At 53.3% G+C, this 25,450-nt stretch overlaps 2 protein-coding genes across 5 annotated transcripts in view; both read right to left on the reverse strand.

Moving 5' to 3' along the window:
- eif4g1a (eukaryotic translation initiation factor 4 gamma, 1a) overlaps positions 1-12,258 on the reverse strand; it is a 15,794-nt gene extending 3,536 nt beyond the window's left edge. The window contains exons 1-18 of one of the 2 annotated variants that reach the window (XM_064341571.1): positions 11,840-12,258; positions 10,662-10,756; positions 9,266-9,623; positions 8,903-9,036; positions 8,345-8,464; positions 7,057-7,473; positions 6,530-6,676; positions 5,953-6,189; positions 5,273-5,377; positions 4,891-5,178; positions 4,598-4,712; positions 4,324-4,435; positions 3,446-3,945; positions 2,816-2,943; positions 2,168-2,340; positions 949-1,074; positions 695-776; positions 120-218 (exon numbers count right to left, since the gene is read on the reverse strand). In XM_064341571.1, coding sequence (XP_064197641.1) covers positions 120-218; positions 695-776; positions 949-1,074; positions 2,168-2,340; positions 2,816-2,943; positions 3,446-3,945; positions 4,324-4,435; positions 4,598-4,712; positions 4,891-5,178; positions 5,273-5,377; positions 5,953-6,189; positions 6,530-6,676; positions 7,057-7,473; positions 8,345-8,464; positions 8,903-9,036; positions 9,266-9,623; positions 10,662-10,691 — 3,171 coding nt within the window. In that variant the 5' untranslated portion in view covers positions 10,692-10,756; positions 11,840-12,258. Of the gene's footprint in view, positions 1-119; positions 219-694; positions 777-948; positions 1,075-2,167; positions 2,341-2,815; positions 2,944-3,445; positions 3,946-4,323; positions 4,436-4,597; positions 4,713-4,890; positions 5,179-5,272; positions 5,378-5,952; positions 6,190-6,529; positions 6,677-7,056; positions 7,474-8,344; positions 8,465-8,902; positions 9,037-9,265; positions 9,624-10,661; positions 10,757-11,830 lie in introns of both variants that reach the window. The other variant, XM_064341572.1, reaches the window with a different exon arrangement.
- A 232-nt stretch (positions 12,259-12,490) lies between these two features.
- LOC135258237 (eukaryotic translation initiation factor 4 gamma 1-like) lies at positions 12,491-25,184 on the reverse strand. Of its 3 annotated transcripts, none has more exons than XM_064341582.1 (9): positions 22,096-25,184; positions 21,934-22,018; positions 21,732-21,815; positions 20,759-20,938; positions 19,953-20,043; positions 18,064-18,191; positions 15,040-15,291; positions 12,824-12,908; positions 12,491-12,543 (listed from the first exon to the last, which is right to left on the reverse strand). In XM_064341582.1, the coding sequence occupies exons 2-7, from the start codon at positions 21,985-21,987 to the stop codon at positions 15,280-15,282; spliced, it is 549 nt and encodes a 182-aa protein (XP_064197652.1). In that variant the 5' UTR covers positions 21,988-22,018; positions 22,096-25,184; the 3' UTR covers positions 12,491-12,543; positions 12,824-12,908; positions 15,040-15,279. The 3 variants fall into 3 exon arrangements, with proteins under 3 accessions (XP_064197652.1, XP_064197651.1, XP_064197653.1); XM_064341581.1 differs by lacking the exon at positions 12,491-12,543 and adding an exon at positions 14,333-14,425 and having other exon boundaries at positions 12,865-12,908; XM_064341583.1 differs by lacking the exons at positions 12,491-12,543; positions 12,824-12,908 and adding an exon at positions 14,432-14,614.
- Between the last annotated feature and the right edge of the window lie 266 nt (positions 25,185-25,450).

The following is a 25,450-nucleotide window of genomic DNA, read 5'->3' on the forward strand; positions in this document are numbered from 1 at the left end:
AGTGGTTTCGGCTGTCTCCGCCCCCCTCCCAACTCAGCTCCACCCAGACTACCGATCTCCTCCCCATGTTTTTACCCCAGTGTTTCACCCTCCCCCCCGTACCGCGCCCAACATCTTACCTTGTCGGTGACAAATTTGTTGACGTCCTCGTCCTCCGGCAGGAAGTCTCTCCAGCTGAGCCCCGCCTCCCTCCAAAGCAGCCCCGCCTTCTTATGGCTCTGAAAGGGCAGACCCAACCACATCGTTAAACGCAGTTTCAAAAACAGAAGCTTACAACCGCACAACACAGACTGTAACACACTGTCCCACACAATCAATTTTAAATCAAATTGGATACACAGTGTATTGACCCTATTGAAAAATAGGGATTTTTTTTGTTGGTGTGGAATGTTTTCAGTCAGTGTCCAGTGAAACTCAATTTCTTTCAGTTACCAGCAGCGACTGCTGCCTCAGCATCATAATGTTCAGTTAAGAACATTCCAATCACATGTTTGCGATCTTACACCTTAAAACAACAGCTGAGGCATGCCTTGGCACAGGTTATCCAGGTTACCAAGACTGGCAACAAAGGGTAGTAAAGGTGGAGTATTACAGAGGGAAGTTTCCAGAATAAAACTACCCCACCACAAAGGCCACAGATCAGTCAAACCGCATCTAGGTCCACTGGGTCACATCTGGACCACACAGAACTCACCATTCCTTTACACAACAGGAGCAGAATCTCCACCAGCAGGACAGCGGCCTTTCCCAGGGGGAGAAGCGGCTTGGAGACCTCCCTGCGAGGCGACAAGTGCAAAGGTCAAAGGTCAAGGGTCATTCTGGGGAGGTCAAGTGCCCTTTCGTCCTTTCCCATCTTACTGGCAGTGTTGCGAATGCCCTGTGCCGCAACAGTGGCAGTGTTGCAGCAACGGGGGCCCCACGGCTGGGCCTACAAAGCCGGGGACTCGCCTGAAGAGCTGGCCCATGTGGATGCCTCCCTCGTGGAGCACAGGGGTGATGATCTCAGCCAGGTAGAGCCAGATGTGGGGGATGTCGATAGCCATGTCCTCGGCCACCTCCAGGATCTCCTGTAGGCTGCACGAACAGCACAGTCCCCTCCTTTACCAGACCCGACTAAACGATAATCAGAAAAACTCTAAAGAGACGGCTCTCGTTCATCGCCACAGGCTCAAACAGGCTAAACGCTGACCGAGCTGAACCTGAAAGCTCGCGGGCGGCCATGATAGGTTAACGGATACAACTACCCTCCTCATTAGGACACACACACCAACACACACACAGGCACACACACACACACACACCAACACACACACAGGCACACGCACACACACACACACACACCAACACACACTCACACTCACACACACCAACACACACACACACACACCAACACACCCGCACACGCACACGCACACACACCAACACGCACTCACACTCACACACACACACACACACACACACACTCACACCAACACACACACACACACCAACACACACCAACACACACACACACACACACACACACTCACACACACACTCACACACACCAACACACACACACACACACACACACACACACACCAACACACACACACACACACACACACACTCACACTCACACTCACACTCGCACACACCAACACACACATACACTCACACACACACTCACACTCACACACCAACACACACACACACACACACACACACTCACACTCACACTCGCACACACCAACACACACACACACTCACACTCACACTCACACTCACACACACCAACACACTCACACTCACACTCACACACAAACTCACACGCACACGGACACGCACACACACCAACACACACACACGCACACTCACACGAACACACACCAACACGCGCTTTTTGGTTTTGTCAGGATTCTGAACACTCTTTCGCAGCTCTGAATTATGTCAATAATTTTTAAAAATGAACGATTATTTGTAATGCACCAAAAAAAAAAAAAAATTTATGTTGAAGCCCTAGTGCTTCAGAGTAGTTCGGTTTAAACAAATAGTAGATTTCAACGATTATAAATCCTTCTAAACAAACGAAGACAAAAAAGCCTAATAAATCAACGGCAATAAGAATAATATCATTTGGACACAGAGAACTAGGTTAAATCCCCCCCCTCCCAAAAAAAGGCCTCACCCCTTGTAGTACTGCGGGGGGGGCAGGGTCCCGGCCCTCAGCAGCTGGTGCAGCAGCAGCCCCATGTGCTGCCGGGCGATGGCACTGCGCTCCAGCGTGGACTCCACGCCGGTCCTCACAAACACGGAGAGCTGCTGAGGCGCGTCCATCTCCCGCACACACTGCAGCGCCTCCTGCAGGCCAGACCGGGAACAGCGGGCCACCCCAGTCAGCAGGAGGTTTGCATGCATCAGGCAGGGGGATGTCATACCGGTGTGTGTGTGTGTGTGCGCGCACGTGTGTTTGTGTGTGTGTGTATGTTTGTGTGCGCGCACATGTGCGTGCGTGCGTGTGTGTGTGTGTGTGATACTGCAGGTGGCAGGGAGGAGGTTGGAAATGACTTCCTGAGCGGTAAACTGAAGGGCTGCCCAGCGCGGCTGCTGGAGGTCTACCGTCCCGTATCGTCCAAGCCTGAGCACATCTCATTCAGCAGCCAGGGAACTCACTGAGCGGCTAAGCAGCAGAGTCAGGTGTGCCAAATTAGGGTTGGAGTGAAAACCTGCAGGACGGTAGATCTCCAGGAACAGGAGCTGGGCAGCCCTGAGCTAACCCTGCGTTCGTAACGTTGCGTGCCAGTCCGGCACTGGAGTTGCAGTGCCCCCTGCTGACCTTCATTTCGTTGATATGCAGGTACTCCTCAATGATGGCCTTGGACTTCCTCTCCACGTCCTCCTCGCTCATCGCAGGCTTGGGCGGAGCCAAAGTGGGCGGAGCCATCGGGGCCGCCTCATGCTGAGCTGTGGAGAAAGAAGGGGCGTCACCAACAGTCCATCACTCACAGTCTCTCCGCCCACAGGGTACATCTGCGGTGGGGGGGGTGTTTCCCTGAGCCTGGAGAGCCACAGGGCTTCTTCAGGACGACGCCTGCAGTACTGCGATTGGGTGATTGGGACCGACAAGCGGAGAGCACAGTAACAGTACAATGATACTGTCAACCCTCTAACTCACCATGGTAACCTCTCTCCATTCTCTCACCCATCTTCCTGGTAACCCCTCCCCCACATCACCCTGGAAACCCCTTCCCCATTCTCCCACCCATCTCCCTGGTAACCACTCGACATTCTCTCACCCATCTCCAAAGCAACCCCTTCCTGTTCTCTCACAATCTCCCTGGAAACCCCTTTGTCATTCACCCACCCATCTCCCTGGTAACATCTCCCCATTCTCCCACCCATCTCCCTGGTAACCCCTCCCCCATATGCTCACCATCTCCCTGGTAACCCATCCACATTCTCTTACCCATCTCTCGGGTGCTGCCCCGGTCCTGGGTCCCCTGATCTCGACTGCCCCGGTCCTGGGTCCCCCGATCTCGACTGCCCCGGTCCCGGGTCCCCCGATCTCGACTGCCCCGGTCCCGGCTGCCCCGGTCCTGGGTCCCCCGATCTCGACTGCCCCGGTCGTGGGTCCCCCGATCTCGACTGCCCCGGTCCTGGGTCCCCCCATCTCGACTGCCCCGGTCCTGGGTCCCTCGATCTCGACTTCCCCGGTCCTGGGTCCCCCGATCTCGACTGCCCCGGTCCCGGCTGCCCCGGTCGTCGGTCATGCTGGACACCCTGCGCAGGGCCTCTCGGGGCCCGCCCGGCTCCCCCTCCCTGCCGTAGCTCCTCTTGGTGACGGGCAGCCGCTGGCGGTCCGGCCTGTCCGAGCGGTCGCGGTCGCCGCCGCGGACCAGCCGCTCGGGCCGCTCGAACCGGTCGCCGCGGTCACCGCGATCCCCGCGGTCCCGGCTGGAGCTGTTCCTGCAGGGGTTAGGGAAGGGGGGGGGGGGGGGGGGTGGAAAGGGAGGGTGAAGACGGGACAAGAGAGAGGGGAGAGGCAGAGAGCGCTTACTGCACTGCCAGTACCGCCTCCCTTCAGGACAACGCTTTTTTTCTTCTTCTTCTTCTTTTTAACCAAGGCCAAGCACCCCCACAGGAAGTGACCCACACACCAATCAGGGGTGGTCAGGGGTTCGATTCCCCGCCACGGTGGTACCACCTCCACCTGAAACCCCCTCTGTTGTACCCCGTGTCGTAACACAGTGGAGAAGTGAGCGGGTCCAGCAGCCATCTTGTTCAGAGACCACGTTCAAACAGAAAAGTGTGACGGACATACGGACGGACGGGCGGGGGGCTGACCTCCGGGGGGTCCTAGGGTCGCTTTCGGCAGAGCGGGACAGAGAGGAGGAGGTCTGCTGCAGGGCAGAGAAGCGGTTCAGGGTGCTGGTGGCGGGACGTCCCGACTCCGGAGCTGTGGATAAGACCAGACCGTTTTACACCTGCCTGCACCTCCATGACCAGCACAGTGTGTGTGTGTGGGTGTGTGTGTGTGTGTCTCTGCGTGTGTGTGTGTGTGTGTGTGTGTGTGTGTGTGTGCGTGTGTGTGTGTGTGTGCGTGTGTGTGCGTGCGTACCAGCCTCCCCGCTGGGTTTGAATCCTGATCCTCCACTGCTGCCTTTGCCCCAACTGCCCCACGTTCCTTTACCCCCAGGGGCAAGAAGCTGGTTGTTGAAGTCCAGTGTTCCTGGCTGGGGAGGGGGAGAGAGGGGGGCTCAGACACGTCAGAGAAGGACAGCTGATCTTGGATCCGTCTGGCATTTGTGCTCATAATGGGTAAGGTTAGCATGCGGAGCGGGCCAAACCTGATCCTAGATCAGATCCCAGCACACGCTATTTTTTCGGGGGTGGGGGGGGGGGGGGTCTCACCTTGGTGATCTTGCTGAGCCTGCTGGTGTCGATCGGCCGGCTTTTGGCGGAGACGGGGACGGTGTTCCACCCCTCGTCCTGGGGATGGGGGCCACGCCCCCCTGGCCCGGCGTGCGGCCCGCCTCTGACCCCGCCCCCAGGCCCGGCCCCGCCTCCGCGCATGTCCTTCTTGGACAGGAGCTGCTGCTGAACTTTGACCTGCTCCCGCTGCTCTTCCAGCTCCGCCTCCTTGTGGATCTGCTGGATGGTCTTGGGGCCCTGGTCGCTCCTCCTGGGAACCCAGCTGTTCTGTGAGGGGCAGAGGGGCCCCGTTAGAAAGCCATAACCGTCTCCAGGGGTACATGTGGGGCGAGGGGTTTTTGGATGGGGGGGGGGGCGTTACCTGTCGGAGGTCCAGCACGTCCTGCAGCATAAATCGGATTCGGGACGAGGTCTTCCTCTCCTTGATTATTTTCTCCATCTGGGTGAAGTACTGATCCATGCGGGGCTGCGAACACAGGCAGGGGAGGTCATAATTTGTGTGCGTTTGTGTGTGTGTGTGTATGTATGTAGACTGGTTGTGCGTGTGTGTATGTATGTGTGTGTGCGTGTGTGTATGTATGTGCGTGTGTATGTATGTGTGCGTGTGTGTGTGTACATGTGTACGTGTGTATGTATGTAGACTGCGTGTGCATGTGTGTGTGTGTGTGTGTGTGTGTGTGTGTGTGTGTGTGTGTGTGTGTGTACATGTGTGTGTATGTATGTGCGTGTGTATGTATGTGTGCGTGTGTGTGTGTACATGTGTACGTGTGTATGTATGTAGACTGCGTGTGTATATGTGTGTGTGTGTGTGTGTGAGTGTGTGTATGTGTGTATGTATGTCGACTGCGTGTGCATGTGTGTGTGTGTGTGTGTGTGTGTATATGTGTGTGTGTATGTATGTGTGTGTGTGCGTGTGCATGTGTGTGTGTTTGAGTGTGTGTGTGTGTGTGTGTGTGTGTGTGTGTGAGTGTGTGTGTGTGTGTGTGTGTGTGTGTGTGTGTGTGTACATATGCATGTGTGTACACACGCGTGCTGCAGCACCTTGGCCTTCTGGAAGTCCAGGTCCTTGCCGATGGTGGTGAGCAGGCGGCACAGGCACTCCAGGGACTCCTCGTCGTGGCTCTTGAGCAGCTTCACCACGCAGTCGTGCATGATGGCCTCCGTCAGCATCTTCAGCTTGAACAGCTCCCCGATGAACTTGATGTTGCCCAGCGACCGTCTCCGGGCCTGTTCCCTGGCCTCCTCCAGCTCCTCCTTCAACCGCTGCTTCTCCTCCTCCTGAACACCCGGGGGGGGGGGGGGTGAGCAGGGCAGAGTGGAAGCCACAGGGTATATTACTACATGAATAAGCACACGCATGTGACAGTGCTGCATCCAATAAGGGTCCGATACATCACAATGGCCCTGGAACCAGAAACCGGAAGAGTCGTTACCCCGGCAACGCATCCTTGCTCATTCCCCTCCCTGCTCCCTTTCTCCGACACGGTCATGACCATAATTTTCATGAACTCTGACCACCACTGTCACTGCATGGTCACCTGTGGACCTCCTCTGCAGCCTGTTCCTCACCAAACCTGACACCCGCCCGCCACCCTGCACGTCTCCACCCAACGGTTACCGTGGCAGCGGCCTCCATCTCCTTCTGCTTCTGCTCAAAGATCTGGTCGTTGTCCTTGTCCTTCTCAAACTCCATCTGGCAGCGGTTCAGAAGCAGCTTGCGGAAGTTCACCGTGACCGTCTGCTTCTCCGCGGTCGGGACTTTCAGCTGGGGGTGGTGGGTGGGGGGGGGGACAGAGACAAAAGGATTTAAGGGAGGAAAGGGCTCATTTTCATGGACGTTCAGACGTATGCTGGTTGCCACAGCAACCTGGAGGCTTAGAGGGACAGACGGACAGGACACACAGACAGTTTTGAGAGAGGACACTGATAAAGTTTCTGAAACAATGGACGTACAGACAGACAGACAGAGACAGACAAACAGGCAGACAGACAGAGATAGACAGGCAGTCGGACAGACAGACAGACACAGGGAGACATACAGACAGAGAGAAAGGCAGACAGACAGAGACAGACAGACAGAGACAGAGACAGACAGACAGACATACAGACAGACAGACAGGCGGGCCGGACGGCCCTCTCGCTCACCCCCGTGAGGCAGCGGCACATGTTGGCGTAGGCGACGGAGAAGTTGGGCTCGGAGATGGCCTTCTCGAAGACCAGGTCGATGACGCCCTTGAGCCGCTCCGTGGTGTCGATGGCCAGCTCGCTCACCTGCTTCATCAGCGGCTGGAACATCTGGGGCGTCAGCTTGTTCAGGACGCTGCGCACCTGGCGGAAGAGCTCCTGCGTGCGGGCCGCGTCGGGGTCCTCCTGGCCCCGCCCGCCTGGCCCCGGCCCCGCCCCCGGCCCAGGCCCCGCCCCCTTCCGGGCGGACGGCTTCCAGGCCTTGTCTGCCCGGTTGAGCTGCACGTCTTCGCTGAGCGACACGCTGGCGATGATCTTCCGCGGCGGCTCCTTCCGCTGGCCCTGCTGCGACCGGCGGCCTCCGCCCATCCCAGGGGGCTGTAGGGGAGGGGGGGGGGCCGTGGTTATCCGCCATTTAGAACGCCTAATTGACACGCCGCTCGTCACCGCGACTCTCCGAAGAGCGCAAATACGAGCCGGCGCTCCTTCGCTCTCCACGCTGAGCTCACGCAGGCGCCGCGGCAGACAGGAGCCATCTTATTGAGGGCCCAAACGGAACCAGCGCGTAGCGCGCATTTAAACACTACCCACTGAGCCGCTTCCTGTTCACGCCCACACCCACTCGGGGACGGGGACCCCAGATTTTGGAGTTCAGCCAGTCGGGTGGGAAAATCAACCAGCTGGGGGGGAAGGGGGGGTTGGCAATGGGGAGAGAGATTCTTCCAATGGCACTGTTTTTTGGCTGGACCGCAACAGCAGGGGCCAGCCCCACAAATGCGAATCTCTGGGACCGAATGACCGAATGACCGAGTGACCGAGTGACTGAGTGACTGAGTGACTGAGTGAGTGAGTGAGTGAGTTATGAAGTTATACCGTTGGTCGGGTGAGTTATAAAGTTACACCATTGGTCGGCCGGATCACGTGTATTAGGTCCAGCCATATACTAGGTTTTTTGACCTGGTCTTGTTACTAAGTTGACCGTAAATATATGTCCCGAAGTTGGCGGCCAAACAGAGGCCTGTAGGCGGACATTTAGCAGACAGCTGCACTTGGGGAACTGGCCACTAGAGTAGCACAGGCCACACTGGATAACGGCATCTGCCCAAGTAATAGGTCATCATTCCAATGCAGGTTGAGGCACAGAAAGAGCCAGCTGAGGGGGCGTGGCCCAGAAAGAGGGTGTGGCCTGGAAAGGGGGGCATGTTCCAGGAAGTGAGGTGTGACGGGATGGGGGGGGGCGGGGACTCACCGGGGCTCGGCTGCCCGTGGGCTGCCTGCCCAGGTTGGCGAAGGAGGGGGTAAAGTCTGGACCACAGCTCATGCCCGTCATACGGCTGGGGTCCACGGGGCGCAGGGGGGTCCTGTGTGCCTGAGAGAGAGAAAGAGAGAGAGAGGGAGAGGGAGAGAGGGAGCGAGAGGGAGCGAGGGAGAGAGAGAGAAAGGGAGAGAGAAAGAGAGGGAGAGAGGGAGGGAGAGAGAAAGAGAGAGAGAGAGAAAGGGAGAGAGAAAGAGAGGGAGAAAGGGAGCGAGAGAGAGAAAAAGAGAGAGAGCGGGAAAGAGAGAGCGAGGGAGAGAGAGAGAGTGAAGGGGAGCAAGAGCGAGGGAGAGAGAGAGAATGAGCGAGAGAGAGAGCAAAAGAGAGGGAAAGCCATAGAGAGAGAGCGAGGGGGGAGGGAAAGAGAGAGAGAGAGAGAGAGGGAGAGAGAGCAAAGACGTGACAAGCGGTCAGAATCGCCACTGTGGAGTTTGTGGCCCTTATAAAGTACAGTACTTCCTCCGAGCCAGCAGAGGGCAGCCCTTGTCCCACCTTGTCCAGAACCACGTCGCTGATGTGCGGCAGCCCCTCAGGCTTGTGCATGCTGACGCCGGCGAACTGGAAGCCCAGCAGGAACTCACGGTCGTACCTCTTCTTCTCCTCCTGGTCGATGGGTTTCCACTGTTCTGAGATGGGGAAGCGGGGGCGGGCGCGGGGGCGGGGGCAGGGGGGGTTTGGGTGGAGAGCGAAAGAGAGAGAGAGCACGAGTCAGAGGGAGAAAGAGGCCGAGAGAGAGATGCGATACCTGCTAGCACTTCAAACAGGGCTATGCTGCCGTTAGATGGTCATTTAAAGCACTGTGAGGGAGTTGGGCCGAATAAGGGATTTGGTGGAGAGGAGAAGGCGTGGCCCTACCTCTTTTGTACTGATATTTCAGGTCTCCAAGCTTGAGGGCCTCGGGTTTTAGGCTGCCGGGGTCCTGCTTTTCCTCCTCGTCTGGCTCCCCAGCGGGCGTGGCAGGGCGGGGCTCTAAGGTGGGCGTGGCAGGGCTGGGATCGCTTGTGGGCGTGGCAGGGCGAGGATCGCTGGTGGGCGTGGCAGGGCTGGGCACGCTGGTGGGCGAGGAAGGGAGGTGCTTGCTGGTGGGTGTGGCAGGGCTGGGCTCGCTGGTGGGCGAGGAAGGGAGGTGCTTGCTGGTCGGCATGGCAGGCTGGTCATGAGGCACGTCTGCTTGGGCCTGCTCCAACTCAGAAGGACCCTCCACTGCCTGCTCCTGGGGGGGAGGGGCAGGGGAGGGGTCAGCGAGAGGGACGGACAGCCAGCCTCGAACCACAGCCTCTCGCCATCAGAACAGCCTCAGCTCAAAGCACGTGATCTCAAGCACTGCATCATTCATCACTTCCAAAGCAACGCTCCAATGGCGCTTCACCACCGAGCCGTGGCGGAATCCGTGCTCCCGCTTTGTTTTGCTTTCTCCACTGCCACCTGACCCGTGCCGGGCCACAAGTACCCGTGCCGATTTTAGCTACTGCTCTGGGGTAGGTACCAAAGGTATTATTCGATACTGCAGACCGTTGATTGGTCAATGGAAATCGTCACAAACACGTCAGACTCATCCCATGTTCAGTTTGTTCACCGGCAGCAACCGCCATTTTTAAATACCACAACAGCAAGAGAGAGTCACGTTAACTAGCAAATTCTACAGTCAATTTCTGTGACTAAATATTGAATAAATATACATCCTTACCATTGGTTTTAAGTGTAGAGACGTTCCTTTTAAGACTGAGTGGTCATATATTGTCTTGGACAATACATTTGTGAAATATACATGCATTTGTGATGCCTGGGTACCTTCGTAAATAACGAGCTGTGCGTAATACCACACCTGTTGTTTATGGCATTGTCGCCCTTTTTAGTACAGTCTGGCTTGATTGACAAATCATTTATTCACTAGGTGAGAGTATAAGCTTTCTAACGACGTATAACATATCTAACTTCGCTTTTGGAATAGTGTTTTATAGGTCAGCGTAACCAAAACTTTTGTAAATTTTATAAAAAATTTTAAAATGTCATTCAACAATCAACATGGACAGTATCAACGAAAATAACATAATAGATAGTACTAATCACTATAACAGCAATAATAAAACAATAATAACACTTAAAGTAAAAACAGTAAGCAGTATCACAATTGACAACAATATTGATAATAGTAACAGTAGTAATAATAAAAGTAATACTTATTATCACCATTATAATTCATCTACAGCCTTGCCCTCTAACACACAGCTGCACCCCTGCACCCCTGCACCTCTTTAAAGGCCTCCAGGACGCCTCCCATCTGCTCCTCCCTGTTCGGCTCCTCCTGCGCCTCCTTCCTCCTTCCTGTGGGCGCGGACTCTGAGGCTGGGGGGGAGACGGGGGACATTACATTACAGGCATTTAGCAGACGCTCTTATCCAGAGTGACTTACACAGCTTTTTACATTGTATCCATTTCTACAGCTGGATACATACTGAAGTAGTTCAGGTACCTTGCTCAAGGGTACATCGGCAGTGTCCTTACCCGGGAATCGAACCTGCGACCTTTCGGTTCCAAGCCCAGTGCCTTGCCCGCTGCGCTACACTGCCGCCCACGCACGGTGAGCGGACGGACTGGTGGGGGCGAGGGGGAGGTCACGTGAGAGGGGGCGGGGTCACGGGAGGCCACGCCCCTGCTACCGCCAACCAACCTAGTGAGCCGCCTCGCTGAAGCCGCCAAAGCCGCCACGGCCTCCGCGCGATTCGGTCGGCCGCCGTTCGGCACCGTGCCCGTCGGCGAGCGGAGAGGAAGGAGAGGGTCGTCCCGACCGAACCCGCGCCGCTGGTCCCGCCGTCTCCACGGTTACCACCACGGAGCGTCAAAAAAAGAGCGAAAGCGAACGTCGCCAGGGCGGACCGCGTCGACCGCGTACGTTCCGAGTTCTGCGTTAAACTTCGCAGCCGAACGAAACGCTTCCTTCTTGGTCAGTGAAAAGGTACACATTCCCTCCAGAACATCGTGTCATGAGCACCTGATACCATTGGCTGCTGAAGCGTTGCCCAAAGAGAATAATTATCCAGAAGACCAAGCGAGCGCTAGCCAGCCGTATCGCTACCTAACAACTGTATCCGTGTGACTGGATCACGCTAGGCCATCTCGCCGTGCGAATCGTGACCGCTCGCCCCAACTCAGACGAGCGAATCAGTCGCAGGCGGCCAGGCATCGTGCCATTCTTCCGTAAAAATTCAAATTAAAACAGCGGCTCGATTTGCAAGCCTGCTAATCCCCAAAAAAAATGCAAATCGTGGCCCGGTGGCACAGAGTGACAGAGCCAGTGATATCAAACTGAGCGGCGTGTGAACTCAACTGAAAGGCATGAAGTAGCTTAACAGCGTTGGTATGTGAAAGGTTAACCCTCCTAAATTTGCTGGGGGGTGGTGGGGGGGGGAGCAGGGGCACCGTGCTCACCTTGCACAGGGGCGGTCCTGTCAGGGGCCTCCTCTTCCCCTGGGGGAGGGTGCGGACCCGTCCGTGCGTCTGCGGGGGTTGTTTCCGTGACGACGGGGCTGCTCGGCACGGGGCCCAGGCCGTTCGGGAGGCGGAGCTCCTGCCGCCGAGAGGAGGGGGCCTCGGGGGGGCCGTGGGGCCCGGAGGGCGGGGGGGCCACGGCGGTCCCGTTGCTCAGTCCGGAAGGCGCGTCCGCGGGCGCTGCAGGGCTCCTGGAGGAGTCGGGAGCCGGGCTGGGGGCGGGGCCTGGGTCGGCATCGACAACCGCCCGAGCCGGTTCCCCCTGCTGCTTTTCTGTCAGGCTCTCCTCCTGCTCTTCCTCCTCCTCCTCCTCCTCTGTCTCAGGCACGGGCAGCTGTTCTCCTGTTGCCGTGGTTACTGGGTGTTCGCCCGCCGGCGAGGCGGCGGGGCGGGGGCGGGGGCAGGCAGGGGGGCGTCCTCGCTGTCGCTGGCCGAGTGGGATGGGGGGGGTGTAGGGGATGGAGGGGGCGAGCGTTTCGGGGTCTCTCCGGGTGGAAGGAGCTGCTCTGCCTGGGTGGAGACCGGATTATCCCCATCGGCGCCAGTCTCGTCTGCAGGGGGCGCTGTGGGGACGGGCTTGGGGATTCTGGTGGGGGGCAGGGGCAAGGTCTCAGGGGCTGGGGCCGCGGAACCCTCTCCAGACTCTGTGAAGCAGAAACGGCAGAGGGTCAAGAGTGACCCGTCCAAAAATCCCACAGGCTCCTAAACAGGAGCAGCTGAACTGCACAGGCACACACACACATACACACACACAACACGCATGGCACATACACACACACGATGGGCACACACCCACACACACACACGCGCACACACACACACACACACACACACACACACACACACCCACACACACACACACACACACACACACACACACACACACACACACACACACACACACACACACACACACACACTCACCTGGTGTGTCTGCAGTGCGGTTGGTCGGCTCACGCACCCCGTTGGCCTGGATTGGCCCGTCTCCCTCAGGACTGCCCACACCGCACTGAAGGGGGAGAGGGAGGGAAGGGGGGGGGGGGCAATTTTACTTCATTTCACTGCATTAATGAGCAACTATTTCATGACAACAGCGCCACCCTGTGGTACAGCAGCACGGGGGCTGTTCGCCTACGCTTTGTCATTTGGCAAACACTCCAGACACCACTCACAACACCAATTCACACTAAAACATCTGGGGAAAGTACTGTCCCAAGAGAGCAGGTCAAAATCAGTTCTATTGGCTGCTACCAACGTGCTCCGTGATTGGTGCAGCTCAGCTCTGTTTCCTACCAGCAGGGTAGCTGGTCTCATCCTGACTTCATTTATCATCTATAGGACAAGTGCGAATTAACAAAGACCCGTTAGCTAGAGAACCCAAAATAAACTAAATCAAGCTAACATTAGCTAAAGTTAGCTTAACGAGCTAAGATTCGCTTCCTTAGTTTTTTGCGCTTGTCCAGAGACAACGAAATAAGGAGCAGACCAGCCAACCCAGACGTAGGAAAGAGAGCGGAGCTCCACCAATCACAGAGCACGTTGGTGGCAACAAAGAGAACGACACTTTTACCCCCCTTTCACACAGAAGAAAAAAGGAGTTTTCGAGACGGCTTCGATACCGCGCTTACGTCTGCGCGAGCACGGCGCGACGGCTTTTAAAACGCCGCATCGAAAACGCCTCTCCCGGCGTTTTCGAGGCGGCTCGACTGCCGCCGCATTTCTCCCGCGGGAACGGAAAGCAGCATCGACGACTGCTTTCTTGGGCGGCGTTCGATTTGCGTTACAGACCCGCGTTCCACGCGCGCCCGTCTCTCAACCGAAAAAATGGCATACGGAGGAAAAGACCTGGACCCACAAAAAAAAAGTGGAAATATTACAGTTGAGAAGCGAGGAAGAAATTGCCTTCCAACTGGAAGGTACAGTGAGAGACTCGGTGGTATATGAGCGGCTGGTGGAGCTGATACACTGTAAAAGCTCTGAGAACGCGAAAACTAATAACAAACAAAATGCGACCACTTGCACTTAAAAACGTAACAGGTTTGTTTGTTTGATTGTTTTTTGTTTTGCCGGACAATTACAAGAAGATTGCAACGAAAATAAATAACAAGTGACGTTATAGCTTTGGGCCTACATCAAGTGTGTTACTACGGTATGGGAACGTAAACAATTCATTCACGAGAGTTGAGTTCCACTGTGTGTGAAAGGTAAAGACGGCTCGAATGCCGCATTACTAATTCTGTGGGAAAGGGAACCTGTTTCCGCATCAGAGGCGGCTCAGATGCGGTATTAGCTGTGTGAAAGGGGCTTTAGAGTGGGTAGCAGGTACTCAGGGTACTTGCACTGCGATCAGCTAGTAAAGTTAGCATAAGCTAATACTAGCTTGCAAAGCTAATGAAAAGCTAACTAAAGCTAATGTTCGCTAACGTAGCTTACCGGCGGGGGGGTCGGCGTTGGGGTGGTCCTGCCGCCTGACATGATCTCCTCTGTGATGTCGCGGCCACCCTGATTGGGGTCGCGTATTCTAATCTGCGTGTGACAGAAGGTTGTGGGGTCAGAGCCCTTACACGGTGGGGCGAACGCACAGAGATGGAGAGAGAGAGAGAGAGAGAGAGAGAACAAGAGAGGGTGAAAGAGAGCAAGGCGAGAGATAGAGGGAGGAAAGCAGAGAGAAGAGACAGAGATAGCAAAAAGAGAAGAGGGTCCGGATTCATTGGGCTACATTCAGAAGGGGAGAAAGGGGCAGTTTTTATTAGTTCCAGGTTCTCCAAACCCTCACGAGAGGACATAATAAACGTTCGAAAGCACACGCTACAACAGTCTGGGCCACGCGACAGGCAACTGACAACCAGGCCATAAAACTACGCACCATTCCAGAGATTTCTCTCTCTCTCTCACACACACACACACACACACACGCACGCGCGCGCGCAAGCACACGCACACAGACATGCCATCTGGTAAAAACAAGGTAAACGGCAAAATTCACCCGCCTGCAGCCCACAGAATTCTGCCTGTAATGGTCTGTTGTGAGTGACAGGCACTGGTGGACACGGACACTTGCGTGCGTGCATGCGCACGGACACACACACACACACACACACACACGCACACACACGCACACACACAGACCTCAGTCTTACCTGCAAAAGCCCTGGCAGCAGAGAGTAGGGTAAACATGCGAGCAGACAGCCCAAAGGAGCAGGCCTCTCTCATCCTGGGTCTAGAGTACGGCTCCAGCCCGGCCGCCTGAGCTACAGGCTGGGCAGAGTTTCAGGCTGGCTGGGCTGCGGGGGCCTCTCTCTCCCTGGCTGAGCAGGAGTGTTGGAATGCGCTCCCTCCCACCAAGAAGCGCACCACAGACGAGGGGGGGCAGGGCTTTGCTAACCGACAAACTTAAGAAGAAAAAAAAAAGAAGAAAAAGAAAAACTTTTTCTCCCTTCCCTTCTCTCTCTCTCTCTCCTTTTGCTTCCTCTCCTCACAGGTAGCTTCAGTTCTCTCCCACTCTTTCCTTCTCTCAGTTTCTCGTACTCTCTCGCTCCAGCCCCAGTTGGGGGGTGGGGGGGGGGGGGGTGCTGGTTCTGCCACAGCAGCAGCAGCCGGTGCCCTGAGCTCATCTGCTTCCGGGAGGGGGGGGGGGGGGGGGGCAGTGGAGGGGAAGGGGGGCGCGACGGGGAGGGGGGGGTGAAAGCCACGTGGAGCTGGGCTGTGTGCTGACATGTCCTACACTTCCCCGCCCCCTGGCTGTTCCTCCACCCCCACCCCCCAGCAGCCAACTGCCAGCACAGCATGAAGAGGGGTGGGTGTGGGGCAGGGTGGGGGAGGGAGGGGGTGACTGGAGTTCAGAGCGTTCAGTAGAGACAGCATGTCTCTCACCCCACACGCATGCATGCACGCTCTCCAAAATACTTAACAGACCGCACAGCTGGTCAAACCCATTAGCCATAACTCTCTCTCTCTCTCTCTCTCTCTCTCTCTTTTTCATGCGCAAGAACTACACATTACCAATACTAAATGTAAAATGTCCACCTGTAAAATGTCCACCTGAGCCATAATAATAATAATAACAATAATAATAATAAATAACTCTTCCCCTCCCTCACTGGAAAGACGGGATAAAGTGAAACAGGTCTTCTTTTTCTCTGCCCCCCCCCCCAATCAGAGCAGAGGAGGAGCCAGCCTCCAATCAGAGCAGAGGAGGAGCCAGCCTCCTCCATTCAGAGCAGAGGAGGAGCCGGCCTCCAATCAGAGCACAAGATGAGCCAGCCTCCAATCAGAGCAGAGGAGGAGCCAGTCTCCAATCAGAGCAGAGGAGGTGCCAGGCTCCATTCAGAGCAGAGGAGGAGCCGGCTCCAATCAGAGCAGAGGAGGCGCCAAGTGCTCCACAAGCATCTCCAGGAGGTACAACTGAAGTACTGTGTGTATGACAGTTACCTCCAAAATTATGTAACTAGAAGTTTTCAGAATTAGAAGCAACAAAAAAGTTAATCCGAACTTAGTCCGCTAGCAACAATTAATTTTGATTTGATTGGTGCATTTCCATCAACAATGCACATCCAACAGACAGACAGACAGCCTCAGGTGAGACAGGTTACAGGCTAGCAAGAAACTCTGGTGCAACAGGAGACCAGACACAGGTAAAAGCAGACTCAGGTGTAACAGGTGAGCAGACACAGGTAAAAGCAGACTAAGGTGTAACAGGTGAGCAGACAGACAGGTAAAGGCAGACTCAGGTGTAACAGGTGAGCAGACAGACAGGTAAAGGCAGACTCAGGTGTAACCGGTGAGCAGACAGACAGGTAAAGGCAGACTCAGGTGTAACAGGTGAGCAGACAGACAGGTAAAGGCAGACTCAGGTGTAACAGGGGAGCAGACACAGGTAAAGGCAGACTCAGGTGTAACAGGTGAGCAGACAGACAGGTAAAAGCAGACTCAGGTGTAACCGGTGAGCAGACAGACAGGTAAAGGCAGACTCAGGTGTAACAGGTGAGCAGACAGACAGGTAAAGGCAGACTCAGGTGTAACAGGTGAGCAGACAGACAGGTAAAGGCAGACTCGGGTGTAACAGGTGAGCAGACAGACAGGTAAAAGCAGACTCAGGTGTAACAGGTGAGCAGACACAGGTAAAAGCAGACTCAGGTGTAACAGGTGAGCAGACAGACAGGTAAAGGCAGACTCAGGTGTAACAGGTGAGCAGACAGACAGGTAAATGCAGACTCAGGTGTAACAGGTGAGCAGACAGACAGGTAAAGGCAGACTCAGGTGTACAGTGCAGCAACAGGTAAATGGATTGATGGTGCATTCATCAACAGTAAGCACAGTCCAACAGACAGACAGACAGCTCAGGTGAGACAGGTTACAGGCAGGTAAAGAACTCTGGTGAACAGGAGACAGACACAGGTAAAAGCAGACTCAGGTGTAACAGGTGAGCAGACACAGGTAAAAGCAGACTAAGGTGTAACAGGTGAGCAGACAGACAGGTAAAAGCAGACTCAGGTGTAACCGGTGAGCAGACAGATAGGTAAAAGCAGACTCAGGTGTAACAGGTGAGCAGACAGACAGGTAAAAGCAGACTCAGGTGTAACCGGTGAGCAGACAGACAGGTAAAATCAGACTCAGGTGTAACAGGTGAGCAGACAGACAGGTAAAAGCAGACTCAGGTGTAACCGGTGAGCAGACAGACAGGTAAAAGCAGACTCAGGTGTAACCGGTGAGCAGACAGACAGGTAAAAGCAGACTCAGGTGTAACAGGTGAGCAGACAGACAGGTAAAAGCAGACTCAGGTGTAACAGGTGAGCAGACAGACTGGTAAAAGCAGACTCAGGTGTAACCGGTGAGCAGACAGACAGGTAAAGGCAGACTCAGGTGTAACAGGTGAGCAGACAGACAGGTAAAAGCAGACTCAGGTGTAACAGGTGAGCAGACAGACAGGTAAAGGCAGACTCAGGTGTAACAGGTGAGCAGACAGACAGGTAAAGGCAGACTCAGGTGTAACAGGTGAGCAGACAGACAGGTAAAAGCAGACTCAGGTGTAACAGGTGAGCAGACAGACAGGTAAAGGCAGACTCAGGTGTAACAGGTGAGCAGACAGACAGGTAAAGGCAGACTCAGGTGTAACAGGTGAGCAGACAGACAGGTAAAGGCAGGTGAGACCTGCTGGGCAGTACCTGCGTTCGCCCCCTCATAGACTGGACTTGCAGCTGTGGCGTGGGCTGTGGCTGGGCGGAGCTTAAGATGACGGACGCAGCGGCAACAGTGGGAGGGTACTGTGGCTGTGCTGGGTAATACGTTCCTGCTTTGGGGGGGGGGGACAAAAACCACTGTCAGCCCAAAGATGGGTTGGGAGGGACTGCCTACAGAACAGTGGAACAAATGTAAACCTGTGAACCTAATAAGCCCTCCTCTCTGTTCTGCCTTTCACACACGCACACTCACACACTCACACACTCACACACGCACACTCACACACGCACACTCACACACTCACACACGCACACTCACACACGCACACTCACACACGCACACTCACACACTCACACACTCACACACGCACACTCACACACGCACACTCACACACGCACACTCACACACTCACACACTCACACACGCACACTCACACACTCACACACGCACACTCACACACGCACACTCACACACGCACACTCACACACTCACACACGCACACTCACACACGCACACACGCACACTCACACACTCACACACGCACACTCACACACGCACACTCACACACGCACACTCACACACTCACACACTCACACACGCACACGCACGCACGCACGCACACTCACTCACTCACTCACACACGCACACTCACTCACTCACTCACACACGCACACTCACACACTCACACACGCACGCACGCACGCACACTCACTCACACACGCACACTCACACACTCACACACGCACGCATGCACACACACTCACTCACACACGCACACTCACACACGCAGGCACGCACACACACTCACTCACACACGCACACTCACACACTCACACACGCACACTCACACACGCACACTCACACACGCAGGCACGCACACACACTCACTCACACACGCACACTCACACACGCACGCACGCACACTCACACACGCACACTCACACACGCACGCACGCACACACACTCACTCACACACGCACACTCACACACGCACACTCACACACGCACGCACGCACACTCACACACGCACACTCACACACGCACGCACGCACACACACTCACTCACACATGCACACTCACACACTCACACACGCACGCACACACACTCACTCACACACGCACACTCACACACGCACGCACGCACACACACTCACTCACTCACACACGCACGCAATCACACGCGCACATTCACACTCACACGCACGCGCACTCACACACACACACTCACTCACTCACTCACGCACGCACGCACACTCACTCACTCACACACGCACACTCACACAAACACGCACGCACGCACACTCACTCACACACGCACGCAATCACATGCGCACATTCACACTCACGCGCACTCACGCACGCACACTCACTCACGCATGCACACTCACTCACTCACGCACGCACACTCACACACACGCACGCACGCACGCACACTCACACAAACACGCACTCATACGTGCACACGCACATGCACACACACACACTCACACGAACGCACGCGCACTCACGCGCACACTCATATTCACACTTACACGCACGCACACACTCACGCGCACTCATACGTGCACACGCACATGCACACACACACACTCACATTCACACGAATGCACGCGCACTCACGCGCACACTCACACACACACATTCACACTCACACTCACACAAACGCACGCACGCACATGCACACAAACATACGCACACACACACATATATACATATGCACACACACACGCACGTACACGTACACACACACACACACACAGGCACACAAAAAAGGTCCAGTTTTGGTTTGCTAAATGCATGTAAGGATGTAAGGACCGAGCATTGGTTTCATTACATGTTTTTAGAAAAACCTGGCTAAATGATGAATTGTTACCATATTTTGCAGGGCTGGTCCCGGGGTAGAATCCAGGGATTCCACTGGCCATGGGGTACTGCTGGGGCGGGGTCACGTATGTGGGCCGGCACTGCAAAGATGGTTATGCTTACATTTCAGATATTGCTGTTAGTTCAGAAACACTGTTAAATGATACTTCTGCAGCAATGACATTCTTCTCATCACGACAGGTCAGGCAAGCACCCCCTAATGCAGCTAGTCTATGATAAATGCAAATTAGTTAACATTTTAAAAAAATAATATGCAGCAATGACTTGTTTCCCGTGGCTGGCAAGAAGAGTCTAATCACATAAAAATGCACACAGAATTTTACAAAGCATACGTCACAACACCAAGGGTGTACTTTATGAGTGGGGGGGGGGGGGGGTGTGGGGTGTTAAAACCACTCAATATTACAAAACAAGCCAAATAACCCCCCTCCCCCAATAACATAACATGACGATGAGAAAAATTATTTCTTATAATAAAGATGGGAAATTCATCTTGTGATTGGGATATATTGATCAGTAGTCAGAAGTATTTTTTTTAGTGCAGGGCTGCCCAACCCTATTCCTGGAAATCTACCGTTCTGCAGGTTTTCATTTCAACCCTAATTCAGCATACCTGATTCTACTAACTGGCAGCTCAAAAAGAGCTGTAGTTGTTGAATGAGGCGTGTTCTGTTAGGGTTGGTGTGAAAGCCTACAGGTCCGTTCGATCTCCAGGAACACGGTGGGACAGCGCTGAGTTTGGGCCCAGTGACGCTGTGACCGCGGCGTGGGCCCGGAAGGGGGTGGCGGAGCTACCTGTCCAGGTGGAATGAAGTAGGCGGGGCTCTGCGGATTGGCGAATGGCAGCTGCTGCTGGGAGATCAGCATCATCGGAGTGCCGGCCTGGTAGAGGTGCGTGGGTGCCACAGGCCGGGGTGTGCTGCCGGGCTGGCGGGGGGTGGAGCCAGGCAAACCAGGGCGGGGCTGGTAGTACGACTGCAGATGTGTGTGTGTGTGTGGGGGGGTGGGGGGGCTGGTTTATAGACTGTCATCATTACCATTTCATTGGAATGCGCACGCACGCATGCGCACGCACACGCACACACGCAAACACACACAGTTGCTGACAGCAGGCCTGTGGAGGAGAGGACGGGGAAGGAGGAGATGGAAGCATGGCTGAAAGCCAGAAGGGGGAGCCATTACTTGCAGAGACCTGAATCGCCGCTACCCCCCCCCCCCCCAGTAGCACAGCAAACGAGAGAGACAGCAAGAAAGCAGGAGAAACTGTTTGTGCAAATGAAGCCACACACACACACACACACAACACCACTGACATCCATTAAGGTAAAGGCAACGGCCTGCCATTTTTATAATCACCCCTGAACCCTCCCCTCTCCCCAGCAAGGATGCTTCAGTACCTGCTGGCTTAAAGCACGAGGCCCCACAGAACTAGGACAGCAGGAGAGAGACAGAGGTTTGGCAGTCATAGGTCAAGGGTCAGACCCACACAGACACTGGGATACACTAGAGTGCTCTTCAGTTCTCAGCAGCAGTGCAGGAGGCAAAGCACTTCAGTGCATAGACGAGGAGAAACAGAAGAAAGGGAAAAGAGAGAGAGAGGGGGAAAGAGAGAGAGGGACAGAGAGAGGGGGACAATGCTTCTGTAAAGAAAATAAGAAAAGGTGAACAGGAAGGATTCGTGCTACTGACTGCATGCAGGGGAACTGATTCATCTTCTACTGCTCGAAGTGAGTCATTTAATGCACCAGTACCTAAACAGGAGGCATACCTGGCGGGGTGGGGGCACTGTGTTCATCTGGGGTGGTGGGGTTCCAAAGACAACGCTGGGGGGCTGACCCAGAGGATATGTGGCCTGGAGAGGTTGGGATGGGGGGGGGCGGTGGAGAAGTATTTGGTTTTTTAAAATTATTATTACACAATAAACCATGATTGTTAAGGGAAGAAAAAAAATATGGGGCTGTGGAAGTTACCGGAGGGAGTCCGGGGGAGGGGGGTGCAGCTATTGGCTGAGGGGCTTTGTTCATTTCATCTGGCCGGGTATGGAGTGTCACAGACCTGCAGAGAAATGTGAGGAAGAAGGAAGGGTGACGGAACCGAGAGAGAGAGAGAGAGAGATAGAGAAAGACAACTACCTGTGCGACAGGATGAGACTACCTCGTGTTGGGGAGATGGTCCGGGGGGGGGGGGGGGGGGCAGTGAGAGAGTGAGAGAGAGAGAGAGATATGGGGTGGGGAAACAGAAAAGAACAGATGAATGACCCATTTTCCCCACTTCACATCACACAGTTATACGTTATACCAAGGGCCAAACTGACGCTCTGAAGAAAACATGACTTTGTGTGCATGTGCGTGAGTGTGTGTTTATGTTTGTGTGAAATACCTGCCCTGCCCAAACACATATGCACGCACCGCAATAAATAAATAAATAAAATGCTACAACAAACCATGCAATGACAACCAATGGTGATGTCAAAAACCAGCCTAAGAGCAGGAACAGAGGAGCCAATCACGTGACGGCACCAAGAAGAGAAGTCACCATACTTGGGAAGCAAAAATCAATCGCTTAATCGCTCAACTGATGGCAGGCCTGCAGACCATGCCAACGATCAGGGGAGGGGTCGTGTGGGAGAAGGCAGTGACACGGCGTTAGCCAGGAATGTCGAATGGGACAGCTAATTTAAATAGCTACACTTGCACGACGTAAATACAGCAAGAGCTGTACCTACGCCTAATCTGTCTTGAGCGGCACTACATGGTGATGGGAACTTCAATCATTTTTCCTGACTCCTTCGGTGAAGAGAGCGAATCTTTCGGTTAATTCTCTTGATCCAGTCTCGTTCATTCAGTGTAGTCGATAGCCATTCTTTCACGTGAGAGATTAACTTGGCCCATGAGAGGCAAACCATTGCAAAACACCGTTCTTATAGCAAACACAACGAGATAATGTTCGTCCATTCGTTCAATCATAAAACACGAGTTTAGACAATCAGCAGCTGATGGGTTTACCTTAGGTTTTACAATGTTATGTCCTGCGACATCGGGTCATTTAAATTCTTTTGCACAATGCAATAAATTATCATGTTAAACAACACGTTGGTTGGAAGCTGAGCGTGATGTAGGCGGATCAGTTCGGCCAATCGAACGAGTTAAATGAGCGACTCAACTGAAAAAAACTAATCATTACTCCCGAGAATGAATCGTTCGCGACCAAACACCAACAAATATTGTACGTTGACATGTGTCATTCAGTACTATTAGCTAAAGCGTCAGCATCATATTTCAGGCGAATATGAGAATTTTATTTACTTATCGTATTCCTTCAAGATAACAGTCAAATCGTCGTGAGTGCCAGCGACTTGCTTGAAAGGTTCACAAAATACCCCTCATTTTCTAAAAGCAACTAAAAGTTGACAACAGAACAGTCACTGTAGTTCAAAATAAGCCACAAACGAGCTGTAGGAACAGCAACTTTAGTCTGACGCGAATGACAGGAGATGTAATCCAGTTTGAATACGTTTACTGAAATTGTAAGGTTTAAATTACATTGTGTCACACGTATTCAAACTGGATTACATCTCCTGCCATTCGCGTCAGACTACTGTGGCTACAGCTCGTTTGTGGTTTATTTTGAAACGGAATGCCACCACAGTTAGTAGAAAAACTGTGCTCCCGTGCCTAACGCAGCTCTGCCCGACTACCCTGCGAATTACTCTACTTTACATGACACCAGTCACTATATTAAAAGCAGCATCAATATACATGCATTTGTTTTTGTACATTTCATACATTACCTATGTCTTATACAATGACTAGAAATGATAAACCATGAATTTTCCATAATATTTAAATAAATTTATATTCTCAAAGTGTGGCTCTAGTGTTACAGTCACCGTAAACCTATTAAAGCTCAGCCTCCATGGGATTACAGGGCACAAATGTTATCACAATGGGCCTAAGCAGTCCGTCCGTTTTTCTTCAATTTTGGGCGGTGATGGTGATTTTAAAGCTGTAAGTAGCTAATATGAAACTGCAGCTAACGGTAGCTGTAACAACTTAATTGCTCGGAGTTACCTTTTTGGTACACTTCAAAATTGTACCGTGGTAATACAGAAATGCAAGAACAAGTCATAAATAAACTATCCCGGTTTATTGGTCATACCGGACGTAAATATTATGATGGAGTGAAGGGCCTTGTAATTCATTATCCAATGTTAGCCGCTACCTGCTCTGCAAGTAGCCTAAACCACGTCTCTCCTGTCACGATAACTGACCAGCGAGCGGGTAACTGCTAGGTGAAGCTACTTTAACATAGGCTACTCATAATCGTAGACAGACAATATGAATATTAATCTATGTAACCACAAACAAAAAGCGAAGGACGTTGCTAGTCTAGCAAGAAGTGATTCATTCAGCTCCGTAACAAGCTAACTTGCTGGCAGAAAACTGTCTGGGTGGTTAGCTAGCTTGCCAACCTTCTCTGCGGTCAAACAGGCAACCACAGGCAACCACCCAGTTTAAATAACTAGGTCCAAATAGTTGTTCAACCTGCCTATTTAAAAACGAACAGATTAAATGTAGTTAAAATAGGCAGTGCGAATAATGAACTAATTAGCAATCAATTTAACTTGATGATGCTTACCAGAATTTAGAATTCAGAAGCTATGAAGAATGTAGCGAGAATAGGGCTTACGTTTTTGTATATAGTTAGCGAGCTAGCTAGCCATCTCCTTTTCGCCAGTTTCTTTAGTTCAGTTCACTTTGAAAAGCAGCATGTCCTCAAATTTCCAAAGGGTAAGGGGACGCCCCCATATAAATTGACTGGTCAGGGTGAGAACTTTTAAGTTTAGCTCAATCGTTAAATCCCTTGCAATGTGCAAAACAAACAATAAAAATAACAAAAACTTGACCGATACGGCTTTTGGGAAAGGATTATTGACATAGCACGTGTCCACGGCTTGAACCGTAGCACTTGGGTTGCATGTGCAAAGCGTGGATGGATGCGGATGGACTGCGAGCAGTGCGCACCCTTCACAATTTTGGAGGGTCTACTACTAGGGAGCCATAGTAGTGCTCCTTTTTCATCGTTAATCATCGAAGCACAGGCAGGCTGTCTTTACGGGAGCCGCATGGCAATTTCCGGGTTAATTACGTCATTATCTCCTTCTTTGGCCACCCATCGATAACGTATAGTATTACCTGATGAAAAACACGTTTTCAACGTACAAAAACGCCAGGTTACTTACACATACAAAGCATGGTCTATAAGTCATTGCTTCAAATCTAGGCCTGCCATTAAAAGTATTGCTATCAAACTTGTGCCAAGTTACATGAAACAATATTGGCTCTTAACTCACACAAATTACACAAGCTGTATTCCAAAGAAATGCTAATGGATAGGTTTGTAAGATTCTATATTTATTTAATAGGCCTCAATATGTATAATTTTTTTATGTGTATTTATGTATTTACATAAATATAGGCTACACCC

The sequence above is a fragment of the Anguilla rostrata genome, chromosome 6 (assembly GCF_018555375.3).
Source record: "Anguilla rostrata isolate EN2019 chromosome 6, ASM1855537v3, whole genome shotgun sequence".
NCBI classification, from domain to species: domain Eukaryota; kingdom Metazoa; phylum Chordata; class Actinopteri; order Anguilliformes; family Anguillidae; genus Anguilla; species Anguilla rostrata.